General features: G+C 37.7%; 1 protein-coding gene across 4 annotated transcripts; it reads left to right on the forward strand.

The window, feature by feature from the left end:
* The first annotated feature begins 248 nt into the window (after positions 1-248).
* LOC117406201 (transmembrane gamma-carboxyglutamic acid protein 1-like) lies at positions 249-12,321 on the forward strand. 4 transcript variants are annotated; one of them, XM_059030047.1, is made up of 4 exons: positions 249-377; positions 6,969-7,020; positions 8,548-8,708; positions 9,558-12,321. In XM_059030047.1, exons 2-4 carry the CDS (start codon positions 7,011-7,013, stop codon positions 10,062-10,064), a joined length of 678 nt encoding a protein of 225 aa, XP_058886030.1. In that variant the 5' UTR covers positions 249-377; positions 6,969-7,010; the 3' UTR covers positions 10,065-12,321. The 4 variants fall into 4 exon arrangements, with proteins under 4 accessions (XP_058886030.1, XP_058886031.1, XP_033866015.3 ...); XM_059030048.1 differs by lacking the exon at positions 249-377 and adding an exon at positions 397-638; XM_034010124.3 differs by lacking the exon at positions 249-377 and adding an exon at positions 1,547-1,682.
* The last annotated feature ends 1,888 nt before the right edge of the window (positions 12,322-14,209 follow it).

Here is a 14,209-nt window from a genome sequence, read left to right on the forward strand (position 1 = left end):
CTGCTTTTAATTTTCGCAAGATTGCCTAGTTTTTTTTTTTTTTTAAAGAAACTCTTTGGGCATTAATTTACATGCATAAGGAAAAAAAATGAAATATTTTGAAACTGCCCCTTAAATGTCTTTTGTGTATTGTGCTGGTTAGGAGTATTTGTCTAGGTCTGCTATGCATTGTGTTTTTTGTATCTTCGTATTTTTCCCTTTTTGGCTATCCGTAGTTGGGGGGCGGGGCTTTTGGTCAATTTGCTCATTGCCGGCCAGTTCAAAAAGGGAACCATTTGCGTCAAAAGGGGGTTCGCCGTTTCTCTCTCCTACTCGCTCTCTTCGTTTTTCTCATACTCATTCTCGCCGTTCTGATTTTTTATCAGAACTTTTGTTAGGTGAGGAGTTTTTTTTTTTGTTAGTCTGTGAATTAATCCAGGTCTATTCGTTTGTTCAGCAGTATGTTATTTTGTTAAACTGTTTTTTTTTCTCTGTATGGTGTTTTTTTTTTTTTGCTTGGTTATTTTGTGACAGTTCTACCGCTGCTTTGGATCTTCATTTTCTTTGCGGAATACAGTTTGCCTGGACTTTTAAAACTATATAGTTTTAATGGAATCAAAGAGAAGACGTCTGCACAGCGGATTACAAACATCATCCGGGTGAGATCAAACCTTTGTGTTCTTTCATTTTTTGCTACCGTGTTTGCAGTTTTTTTTGTGAATGTCCATTCTGGTTTTTGCATTGGATTTTTTTTTGGAGTATTATTTCTTGAAACTTTTTCTTTGGATTTGTTTTTCATGAAGGGGACTGAACTATGATTTAAAAAACCTGTTTGGGTTAATTAACCCTTACCTGTTTACACTGTATTGTCTATTGCTGGTTAAACTCATTTACACTTTCTGCATTGTGTGCTTCTGCTTTGCAAAGTGTTTGGATAGTGTTTGCTGTTATAGGGCTATGTTCAATTATGCAATTCTGTATCTCGATTTAAAAAACCTGTCTGAGTTAATTAACCCTTACCTGCTTACACTGTATTGTCAATTGTTGGGTAAACTACTTTGCACCTTTTATAGTGATCCTCAGTGACTTTGTTTTGCTGATTATACTGTTTCATTTGGTCTATGCTCGTATGGTTTTTATACCTCTTTTACGTTCTAGACTGACCTTTAAAACATTTTCGGGGTTAAGCATATTCCTCAGGTCCCCATTGTATATCCCTCTTTTTACGCTGTAACATATTACTTGCTGTTTCCAATAAAATTTAAATGTTTGCTTATGGAATCAGTATACGCTTATGGTCTAAGTGTCTAGTAGGAATACTAAGGAAGTTTGTTACAACTGTGCTGCTCTGCAAGGTTTGGAGACAGCGGGTGCGTTCACGGAGATCATTCTGCGCAGATTCTATGCAGAATCTGACCAGTTAAGCCAATTATCTATGAATTGTTCAGATTCTGCACAGAACCTGCGCAGAATGATATCCGTGAACGCACCCAGCGTTTCTCTGGAAGCTGCGTGTGACGTCAGAAAGACAGCAACCAAGAGCAGCCGGCGCAGCACGCTCTGGGTAACAGAACGCAACCTATGTCAACAGTTCCCAGGAATCCAACAGCATTAAGTGAGAGTCGTGGTGGTGTGAGCATGCGTGGCTTTTGTTGTGCGCTGGGGAGGGGACGAAACTGGAAAAAAGATAACAGGCAAAAGAGGTAAAGTAAACTTTCTACTAAAATATATATATATTTTATGGAAATGTAAAAGCATAACATTTGCCGGAAGATAAGATGTTGTGTTAAACGGCGCGGTATATCGGCAAATATGTTGTTTTATAATAATCAGAAGTCTTTGTCCACCACCCCCGCTCTGTGTGTGTTTATAAAAATCACGTCAATAAAGAGTGCCGTACACGGATATTGAAAATGAAAAATATATTCACTTTTATTTTCAGTTAGATTGGTGTATACCATCAATACAATATCTTAAATTATTATTATTATTAGATGCCCTATCCAGGGCGACTTACAGTTGTTACAAAATATTACATTACAGAATACCACATTAAAGAGCAGTTATAAAGAACAATAACATCAGTAGCAAATAAGAAAATTCAAATAAGAGCAAAATAAAGAATATAGTGAAATAATTACATTTAAGAGCGAATTTGACTAAGCAGTTAACTTGCAGTAAAATATTTGATTAGGCTGTACGAGTAAAGTCAATTTAGAGCACATAGTAATTACGATAGGTGGGTGAGAACGATTTCAAATAACAGCAATTACAAAAACCGTGAATACGGATACCTGTAAGAGTAAAATCAAGTAATGTCTACAGTACGGTATTACTGAGCGCTACTGTGTTTTCACGATTAACAAAGGCTTATTGTCGTATTTTTCAATCGGTCCTCTCTATTGAAGTGGTTCTGCAAACACGTTCTTTGTGCTTCTGCTGTGTTGTTGTTATTCCAGGGACCCCCTTCCTTTTCATCTGGTCATTTGACTCTGGATCGAACCATTCATTTTGTAAAGGTCAGAATTCAAAAGTTTGAAGTGAAGAAAATGTATGCTATATTTAAACTGTGTTTTGATCGTCATTCTCGTCGACGGATTTTGTAAAACGAGAACATTTGAGAAATGTCTAACTTTTTTTTTTTTTTTTCACTTAAATGGCATCGAAACAAGATGCCGGTATATAAACAACAACAAAACCTTCAGTGTCCCACACATCCACATACTCTTAAATTTTAAACTAGAATTCCGTGGTGTGTCTGTAATTACAACGATAGTTTTATCAGCTCTCATTGGTGACATTTCTTTTTTTTTTTAAAGTTAGGTTTAGGAGCCTTACTCCCAGCCCACTTTGGAAACTTTCTTTTATAAGGCCCAACATTTTTTTTTTTTCCCCAGAAGTAATTGGAGTATTCTAGTGTAAGAAAGTATTGTTAATATTTTGTACTTTCAGTGTATTGTATTTCCATACTAGGGAAGAATTGCACAAGCGGTACACCACTGAAAACAGCAGATTCTTTACATTCTTATTATAATCTAGTGTGATTCAGGCATCAGGATTTAAAGACAGAGCTGTAAAAACCAGAATCATCATCATCATGGAAACTTACATTATGAAAGGAGGTTTAAAAATGGGCATGGTAGTGTACATCAAAATAATCAAATGCCAGTGGATAATTATTATTAGGGATGGGCACCAATATCCATGTTTTGATATGGTATTGATATCGTTCAGCTATTGATAATTTCCATATCGCGATGTCGTGGGATAAAAAAATAAATTAACGTAGGCAGAGATACTTTTTTTTTATTGGTAATACTGCAAAAAATACATATGCAGTATAATCAAGTTTATTTTATATGAATATACGAACCCTATACTTGCCAGTCATGGTCAGTCATGTAGCAAACATCACAAAGTATTTAACCATTTTATTCCATTGATTGACATTTAGGTACCAAACGCTATTTGCATGCTGCATTAAGCACTATTGGCCATCCGTTTTGCATTATTTGGAGATATGCGCATGCCTCAGCGGGTCATTACTTAAGCTATTAATACATTTTTAAAATGTGAACCTTTAGTATTATAAATGAAATGTGCTTTTAAAACCTCAAAACACATCTCAATTCGGCATGACACTTGATATTTCGAGGTGTCCTCAGTCAGCAGTTACAGGCAGAGCAGCTGAAGATTCAATTACTTCCGGATTAGTTTGAAAGTCTGCGCAGTGAACTATAGAAATACAGTAGTCTATCGCGTATCCGACTGCGGTGGGACCAGAGTAAGGACGGATATGTAAAAAGTAGGATGAATACATCCTGTTTTAAATACCATTATACACAGCTGTAACAATTACTACAGTCTCACAATTGTTCTTAGGTTCAGCTTTTATTTGGGCACTCTCCTAAATCCCTTGTTTAGAAAGATACAGGGTATTAATGCTTGTGACAGTGTAGCCATGTGGGTGTGTGCATTCAGTGCTGAGTGACAGACAGGAGATTGAGACAGAGGTTGAAGCTGACACGCCCCGCAGGCGAACATGATTTATTTACATATCAACACACTGAACAGCTCATGTGACACTACCAGCAATGGTAGCGCACAGAGCACATACAACACAGTGTATGAAAACGTTGGAGGGATCTACAATCTCTGAACTAATCTTCTCTGGTCAATAATAAACAAACTCCAGCTACTTGCCCAGCTGTCGGCGGTTTCTACTTGCTTACTCACTCTTAGGTATCCAACCCTGGTTCTGGTCTGGTTCTCTCTCTCTCTCTCACTCACACACACGTCCGCGAATTTCAGCTTTAGCCCAGTTGACTTGCAGCAGCCCTGAGGTGAATAAATGGAACGTTTTTATACCGTCCTGACACCCTGCTGATTAGATCTGGCAATCACACACAACAGGCATGCTCTCTGATGCGTTGTGTGTGACACAGTAGCAAAATGCATAGATTTACAAAAAAAAAACGTTAATGACATTAAATTGTGTCTAAAATACAAAAATGTAGCATGTCTAAAACCGATTGAGTTCATTCATCCCAGATGACACTGCTGCACGTGACACCTGGCAGACCGTATCATAGCAACCAGAGCAGCAACTGTCTCGCGTGAGAATAGCTATATCTACTGACTTTTATTGTGGTGCATCTGCTACGACCTGACCAGAAAGAATGAAGACGCTAATTCCAGGATAGACCAGAATTGCCCAAAACAGCCGGTAATTGCTTATTTCAAGTGATCCTGAAAGATAGTGAATAGCACAGCAAGGTCCCCCATACATCTTGCACACATTGTTTTAATCTACAGCTATGGCCAAAAATTTTGCATCACCCTATAGAATTAACAAATTTTCCTTGATAAAGTTGAATAAAATCTGCTGAATAATGTTACGTTAATATATTGAATTACATACCACTTTGTAGTTATCCATATACTAACGAAATACTGTACTACTATCTCTACTGAAACCGCCCTCCTGTCTGTCACCAACTCACTTAAATGTGCCCGAGCTGCCTCTCTCTCCTCGACCTCTCTGCTGCCTTTGACACTGTTGATCACTCTATTCTACTATCATCTCTTGCTGACCTGGGGATCTCTGGCACTGCTCTGGCCTGGTTCTCCTCCTACCTCGCCAACCGCACTTACCAGGTAATCTGGCGTGGAGCAACCTCCACACCTCGCCCTCTCTTAACTGGAGTCCCCCAAGGGTCAGTCTTGGGTCCTCTCCTGTTCTCTCTCTACACCCGCTCCCTGGGCCCCCTCATCGCATCCTATGGTTTCTCATACCATTTCTATGCTGATGATGCTCAGATTTTCCTCTCCTTCCCCACCTCTGACTCCACCATCTCCTCCCGTATCTCTACCTGTCTGTCTGCTATTTCCTCCTGGATGCACTCGCATCACCTCAAACTCAACCTCTCTAAATCTGACCTCCATTTCTTTCCCTCCTCCTCCCCCTCCTCTGATCTCTCCATCTCTGTTCCTCTGGAATCTACCACACTCTCCCTCTTCCTCAGCTAAGAACCTTGGAGTCACCCTGGACCCCTGCCTCTCTTATTCCCAGCACATCTCCACTCTGGCACGCACTTGCCGATTCTTCCTGAGCAACATCCGAAGAATCCGACCCTTCCTCACCAACTATGCTACCCAGCTCCTGGTCCAGGCCCTGGTACTCTCCCGCCTAGACTACTGCAACTCCCTCCTGGCTGGCCTCCCTGCGTCCGCCACCCGTCCGCTCCAGCTCATCCAGAACTCTGCTGCCCGCCTAGTGTTCTCTCTGCCTCGCTTCGCCCACGCTACTCCACTACTCCGCTCGCTCCACTGGCTCCCGATCACCGCTCGCATCCAGTTCAAGACTCTTGTACTAGCCTACAGATGCCTTGACCAGTCTGCACCCAGCTACCTCCAGACCCTCATCTCTCCCTACACCCCCACTCGACCTCTCCGCTCCGCCTGCACTAGAAGACTAGCTCTACCACCGCTACGCTCCCCTGCCTCCAAAGCCCGCTCCTTCTCCACCCTTGCTCCGCAGTGGTGGAATGACCTTCCTACAGATGTCAGGACTGCCCAGTCCCTGACCACATTCCGGCGCCTCCTTAAGACTCACCTCTTCAAAGAGCACCTGTAGAACTACTCTGTTTGTATCCTGGGACACTATCACCCTTCATGTAAATGTGCTTTATTTTGCTCTTATCAGCCCCTATTTTACTGCATTTAATCGTGTACTTCAGAATACTGTAATCTGCCAAGTTTTTAACCTGTAGTACTTTGTATTTAATCACATCCTGATGTAACTATCACTATTTAATCATATCCTGATGTAACTATCACTATTACCTGCTGTATTATTGAATTGTGGTTTGTCAAACTTGTACTTTACTTGAACAAAAGTTATTGTATTTCTTGCTCTTATTGTATTACTTGTATTGTAACGCTTGAAATGTTTTTGCCTACGATTGTAAGTCGCCCTGGATAAGGGCGTCTGCTAAGAAATAAATAATAATAATAATAATAATATATGTTCATAAAACAAAGATTGAAAAAATGTAACATTTTGAAATCTAACATGAACTACTGTACTAATAGTATGGCTTCCGGTAGACTCTTGAGATATCATTTTGCATTTTCTTTAATTACATAATGTTAAATAAAATATGTAAAAAAAAAAAAAAAATTTTTTTAAAAAAAAGGTCTCAATCCTAAAATTCTAGGTGATGCAAAACGTTTTGGCCATAGCTGTATGTGGACATGATACTGTCTCTTTTTTTAAAGATTTAAAAATAATATATATGTAAAAAAAGCAATGTCATACTACATGTAGTTCATGTTTAACCAAAGAAATATCAAATGAATTTGTATATGTTGACTGCAAGTCATTAATTTGTCTGAAAATGGTTTCTGGAAGCACTCAAGTGAATTTGGGCTCAGCCTATGTAACAAATCGATTAATTGAATTGACCAAGTTTCCATTTGCTTTTCAGACTCGGCATCCATCATTCTCCTGACCCGAGTGGCTGAAAATCATGGGAAGTGGTATGTACTTTAATGTCAAACTGAATCATTTTATATAAAAAGCTTTTGATTTTACTGCAAATGTCAAATGTAAGTCGCTCTCAGTTTTAAGGGTACTTTTCATCCTTTTTCTATTGCATATTTTAAAAGATAAATGGATACAGTACTCTACAGAAATACTCTTCTAGAGCCTGGGCTGGGTCAGCTAAACTGCTGGTGTAATTGTTGCAAATAAACAATATGATTTGACCCTTCAATTCACTTATTGTAGTATGGATAGACCTATAGTAATTTGTTATCAGGGAGCCATTCTTCTCAAATCTTTGCTAAAATATATAATTAGGGTACTGTAAAACAGGATTTTTAATGGCCTTCAAGGTCAATTTTTGCTGCAATAAATGTTTGCGCTTTTTCTTTTGATGTATGAATATATTTCATGGCACATTAATTTTGTGGATTTTTATAGACACGAAATTAGCAAACATTTCTCGCTTGCGAATTGTTTGTTTTACAGTAGTACAATTTATGGTTTAACTTTGTTATCTTTTTATTGGGTTTTATTTGCAGGTTACTGACAAATACAATTAGTAAATACAAAATAAGACAAGAATCCAGAGAAAACAAACTCTCTTCTCTTGTGTAGGGATGTAGTTTAGTGGAATAATGGAGAGAGTTCATTTTATTCACTATTGTTTCGCATGTTTGCAGTTATATTGTCAGTTTAGCATAGTAGTTTTGTATTGGTTACGACCATGTGTGTGTGTGTTCCCCTTCAATAAAGGCCAACAATTATGAGATTCGAAACAACCACTGATCTACAAAATTAAATATTAGGTGAAAAAAAAAGAAACAAGGTCACTTATAATTTGAGATCTGGAAACTTATTTTATTTGTTTTGCAGCTCACATAATAGGCAGAAATTTGGGCCTCTGACCATTTTAAAAATAGTCAAGCATTTTCTCATGAAATGTATTGTTCCTGATGTTGCATACATTTCAATTGGTGTGAGTCTGTTATGCAAGTAAACACAACTTTTATGTATGTAGTTTCTACCTAAAGACAAAAAGAACTGAGTAAGTGTATTCAAATTCATTTTTGACTAATGTAATGTAGGTAAAGGATTAGGGCTAAAAGGTGCACTTTCCCATTAAATACGCTTTGACCTCCATCTACACAATATAAGAAAAGCCAGAAAGTTTTACCTCCCAGTGTCTGATTTTCAGGATTGCCACTCTGATTCTCAACTTTACCCCTAAGCATCCACCATACAAAAAAAACAGGTGCTTATATAAAGAAGCACTTTGATGAATTAGTTAGATGAATTGTTCAAGTCAAGGCAGATGTGATGTTTTGACAGAATAAATATGTTCTATTTTAACAGCACTTGTCTGTGTAGTCGGACAGTGAATCTCAAAATGGGGTATGTGGGAAGATTTCAGGGAGCACCGCACATACAGGAATATTCTGTCTCAAATGGTCATGGCACCTGGGAAAGCAATAGAGCTGTAACCGTGTAACTGCGTTCCATATACTTTTTTATGTTCTCAGTTTTCCTGTCACCAAACCAAGCCAACTCAATTCTGAAAAGGTTCCCAAGAGCAAACGGCCTGCTTGAAGAAGTAAAACAGGGGAACATTGAGCGGGAATGTCGGGAGGAAACCTGCTCCTACGAGGAAGCAAGGGAGGCATTTGAAAATGATGAAAAAACAGTGAGTGAATGAACAGTATTTAGGATTTCCAGTAGCTGGAGGCAGTCTTTATTGTATCAGAGCAAGCTGTAAAGGAAAGAACAAAAAGTGCATTAAATAAGCACTTTAGTATTTGGTGTCAAACTTGAGCTGTAAGAAAATTGATCAAGCTTTCACCAATTGTAATTGCATTAAATAAATTTGGGGGGGTTTAAATATAAAAAATAAAGCTTTCTATATCATCCTATTAATCACTCTGAATTACTCTCTCAGATTGTATTATGGTCTGGCTTTTTGGCACATTTCAAGTGTCTATTCTAATTGTCTATTTAAATGTAACCCTTATTATGAAATTGGCATAGCCGAGTGTATAGATAATCCTTAGGTATGGCTTGCAGACACTAAACCGATCAAGGCAAAGAAACTGTTTCTCCATGGATTTGTGTTCAAAGATATTTGTTCTGATCATATCTGGCACAGCAGGCATTTTTGAAAAATTGACTGGTGAAAGTTGTGTCTATAGCCAAAGGCATAAATGTATAATTGCAAGTAAAAATCACCGCCAGTTTGTGATGAACATGAAGGCTGTTTCTGAAGCAAAAATCATGATACACGATACACAAAATCTGTGTTCACTCCCTCCCTATGTGTACTGTTTCATTTATCATTGTAATTCATGACACCTTAAAGCATCTCTTCCTGATAAAATAAGGCACAGGTCTTGCTTTAAACTGAATGAAATAATTTAGTGACTGATGTGAAGTTTAGTTTATCCATTTAAGGATGGTAAGAGTTTAGTAGTTAACTAGACAGAGAATGTAGCACCCTGACAATATAGTAATGGAAGCCTGTCTGTGTTTGCTTCTCCAGAGGGAGTTCTGGTACGAATACAGTAAGGAATTGAACATCAACAATGGTTTCAATGTAGAAGGGAATCACTTCCATTCTGTCTACCTTATCGCGCCCCTCCTGGCAGGCCTCCTTGTGATAATCGTTGTCTTGGTAGCTGTTTGGCACTGCCACTCCCGAAAGATGTTTCAAAGAGGGACCACGTTCAACGAGCGCAGGCATCACCAGAGCCAGGCTGACCGAGGCATGTCCCTGGTAGCCATGGATCATCGAGGCCACGTCTCCTACCATCCTGGCACTTCTCCTCAATCTGACATGAGCACAAGCAGCGGCCTAACCGCGGGATCCCCTGCATATATGGGGGCGGATCTGGCGCCAGGGAGAGCAAATGGAGAGCCGCCCCCTTCGTATGAAGAAGCTACAGGACACACTGATGTTCGGATTGAAACAGCAGGGCCACATACAGATCTGCCTCCCCAGTACGAGGACATAATTACCACCAGTGTGAGTGTAAGCAATGTGAAATAACTGGCTGTTGATAAGGTTTGTGTTATTACCAAAAGGCAGTATATTTCAGCACTTCAGCAGTAATATTATAACAATTATATATTTTAGTATTCCCCACACAGTCCAGGATCACTGTATAGCACAGAAAAGTGCTGTCTATCACTGTCCTCGGAGGAAGGCCAAACAGGCTTTAAATAAATGAATCCTGAGCTGTTTGTTCCCTCATGCTATGTTGGGTTTAATACAGAAACAAACTGAATTGGTGACCTGGGAAGAAGGCTAGCTGCATGTACTGTAAATGCCAGCATTTCAGTTCTGAGACTACTCTTTGTAATCTTTATGCATAGCACTGTCAGACATTCCAATTCCATCTACTGGAGTATGCTTTAAAATAAATGAAACTGTGAAGGTATAGGCTGTTTTGTGTTATAATTCATATAAGCCAATAACTCCCTTGAACGTTTTAAAGTTCAAAAGACACACTTTAGCACTAACATTTTTAAAATCAAACAGGAACATCTGGTGCATAATGTAGTTCCAATATTTGAATGGGTGTTAGCCCACCACAGGTCACAGCGTTCTATTGTTAATGGACAAATACTGCTGCCATTAAAGATAATACAAGCAGTATTTAATCTTCCTAGCTTGCAACTCTGCACCACATTTGGGTCGTATTTTATGTATAGCCAGTCCCCTCTCCCACCTCGGGTTAAGGTATAACATTTGTGTATCTTGAGCATTTTTTCTAGATCAGGTACAGGGTTTCAGATATACTAAAACTTAATTTGCGTTTTTTCAGTTAAGGAAAGCTTTAAGGTAAAACTGTTAACATACATTTGGTAAATTTTAAATGTTCTTCTAGTTTTTCCCTCCGGTTTATATTTGGTCTTGGATTTGGTAGCTCTAATTTCAGTTTCCTTACGAAATAGTACAGTATTAGCTGCTAATGCTTGAAGTTTTAATATGGTGTCTGAAGGGTCTGTCTCCTAGATTTCAATAAAGCATTACCCTTTTTTAATCCGAGCACACAAAACTGAAGGATATTTAACACAACCTTTGTTGCATTGAAACAACTAACTACTAGTTGATTTTAGAAATTTATAGATGCATCATATTAAGGGTTTGACATGCAGGACTGTTTTTGCAGATCCTGGGCTGCATTGAGAAGAAAGCATTATCCAGCTGGCAAATTTGCTATGCTAATACTTTATGAATATGGCCCGAGGAAACATACACACACCAGAGATTAAGACCTTTTCCCAGATCTCGGTTAAATATTTTCATAATGTTTAAAATCATGCAAAAATGTAACAATTTTAAACTAAGACCTAAGATTTATAACTACCAGAGTTTAAAGTAGGGAATACCATGCTGTACTCTAAAACCTACTTAGACCGTACAGGATCGGGGTTGCCAGTGCATTGATATTTATTAACATTATTATTAACTCTGGGGGTCTTAACGGCAGGTGGTCAGATTGCACGTCGGCATAAAGCACTTTCAATTTATAGTTTGGATTATAGTTTAATCAATCTTTTAAAAAATAAATAAAAAAACACTAGGTGACTTTTGTGGTTAAAGTTTTGCTAACGTGTATGAGTGTTAACCCAATAATTGTTTTCCCATTTGTTTTTTGGTTTTGTCTTGTTTTTTTCTGGTGAATGTGGTTGTGCATGTATTTGTGCATATTTATCATATATTCTGCCATAAGTGTTTTTTGTTCAGTTTTAAAATGGGGAAGATACTGTGAGCAGCTGGGAATAATAATTTCCATCTTAAAACAGTCACTGTGGCGTTTAGTGTGACTAACTATTTCTAACCAATGGGGGAGAAAAAATGAAGGCATGTACAAAAGTTGCTGAAGTTGTAATTGCTAGCTTTACAAATGTTATTTCATATTTACTTCTATTTATAATAACGTTTAATATTTGTGAATTGACCCTACTAATTCCTACTGGATTACATTTCAAAGGTGATTTAACATATGGTTGACATTTTCCTTGCAAGTCAAGCTTAGGGGTCGTGGGTGTGGAGGAAGTTTGGTCATATATACTGGATAACAAAACTTTTTTTTTCATTTCTGTAATCAAAGTGGGGTGTCATAATTAATGACCCTAAAATGCAGTGTGAGTTGCATTCATTAAAAAGACATGTTTGTGAAGTGCCTTATTTCATAGACTAAATTGAATTTCTAAAATGTATTTAAAAAATAAATAAAAAAAATTATAGAAAAAATGTTGCTTGGATCAATTTGTAATAAAATATGTTCCAAAACCCATTGATGTCTGAAATTAATTTATGTATGTATTTGTTTTTCTCAAAGATGATACAAGTTATCAGAATTACCAGATTTGGAGTGTTTTTAGTGTTGTAGTTGGGTCCTAAGAAAAGGTCTATTTCAGAACATGTCAAATCTTCTGGGGGGTGCTAAGTACATCAATAGTTTACACCTCTCTGCCTAACTGACATGCCAGCACATCTCTCTCTATGGGACTAGGTTATCATAGATGCTGGCTATGCTATTATGCACACCATGGACAGCAAGGCTCTGTCCCGCAAGGGCCTGGTGAGAGGATAAAAGTAAGTTTAGGTAATAAAGTAAGCCTCCTTTTACAGATTACAGAACTTGCTGTTCTAGGGAAGGGGATTGGTGCCCCCTTCCTTTCAATTTAGTTTTTTTCAAAAAGACAGTATATCCCCTCTGAAGGCAATTCCATCTTCAATAGTATGTGCATTCTTTCTTTTTTTGTGTGTTATGTTCTATGTAGTAATATTTCTTGTAAATGCAAGACTGGAGACTTGCTGGAAGTGTGTCATTGGCGGTATTCTCTTATAAAGATCTTAACTTGAAATACAATTTAACAAAATCTCATATAAACCAAAACATAGTAATATCAAACTGTACTGTAAAATATGATATAAATAAACGTTAACAAGTAGAGTCTCTGAAATGTAACGCTTAATCCAGAACAGCTACCAGGGATGCATGGTCCAAAGATTTCAAAATGACAATTAAATAATGTGTATGGGACACAAAGTGGGGCCAACATTAGGGAAGAGTTACTCCAGAGTTACCACCGCCCCCGGCCCCCGAGGTGTGTTATAGAGGGACATGGATACTGGTAATTCAATGGTGCTCAGCAAGCTATGAAAAGTGGTTGGTTCATACCTGCTAAAAATAGCCTGCTGACTAATAAGCTGTACCAATAAGATGATGTGACTTATTTTTAACAATGAGTCAATTTTTATTGTAATTAAATACAATTATAAAACGTTGCATTTTCCTGTTACACATTTTGCTGTTTAAAAAAAAAAAAAAACAAAAAAAAACCTTAATCCACATTGTTCGTTTTTTTTTTTTTTTTCCTTTACTGCTCTGGTTACGTGGGGAAGCAGTCTCTAGCCAGTTTCCAGTGTTTAATGATCATTTCTTTAGGCAGTGGGTTTGCTCATTTTTAGGCCACTGCATTACAATATTTCATATTTCTTTTTTTAATTGATGTAAAACTCTTGTGCAATGGAAATGGCACCTCTACTCAAACACTGTCTAAACGCAAAGTGAAATGTATATGTGAAAGTGTGTAGTGTAGCATTTATATACAGTTGTGTGTAAATTTATTAGAACACTCCATTGCTTCTGTTTTGATTTGATGTGCATATGAAATCAAACCACTGAAAATCTTGGAAACCTTTTCAAAATAGGCAAATTAGTGATACTTTAATTTAATTGATGACTAATAGGCCACGCATGTAATTAATTTAAAATAGTAAGATAAAAGGAACACAGCCACACATGGTAAAATGCATGATACTGTATAGAAGTGGTTTAATATGTCTTAATTAAAGCAAAGTGATCTAACATCTCCACACAAGTGCCAATTGTTTCTATATCACTGATTATTGACTGAAAGAGGTTTTCATGCAGGTAGGTACTGTATATAAAAGGATATAAATGACTAATCGTGAGGTGTTCTAATACATTAGTTAAAACAATGTGTAAGTGAATAAGTGAACACATCTGCATATCAGATATGCCAGTAAACCTAATATGGCTTATATGTGAACACAATATAAGCATTATTAGGTCACAGCTCACAGTAAAGAGTACTTGTTTTGTTTTTGTATGGAGTTTCCATATATCTCACACTGCATCTAAAATAGTTTGA

Source organism: Acipenser ruthenus, chromosome 9 (assembly GCF_902713425.1).
Source record: "Acipenser ruthenus chromosome 9, fAciRut3.2 maternal haplotype, whole genome shotgun sequence".
Taxonomy (NCBI): Eukaryota; Metazoa; Chordata; class Actinopteri; order Acipenseriformes; family Acipenseridae; genus Acipenser; species Acipenser ruthenus.

What these genes read in the sequence shown, in the direction of transcription:
- LOC117406201 (XM_059030047.1), top strand. An exon ending in TTGAAAATGATGAAAAAACA is followed by an intron (nt 8,709 to 9,557) that starts GTGAGTGAATGA and finishes TTGCTTCTCCAG; the next exon opens with AGGGAGTTCTGGTACGAATA.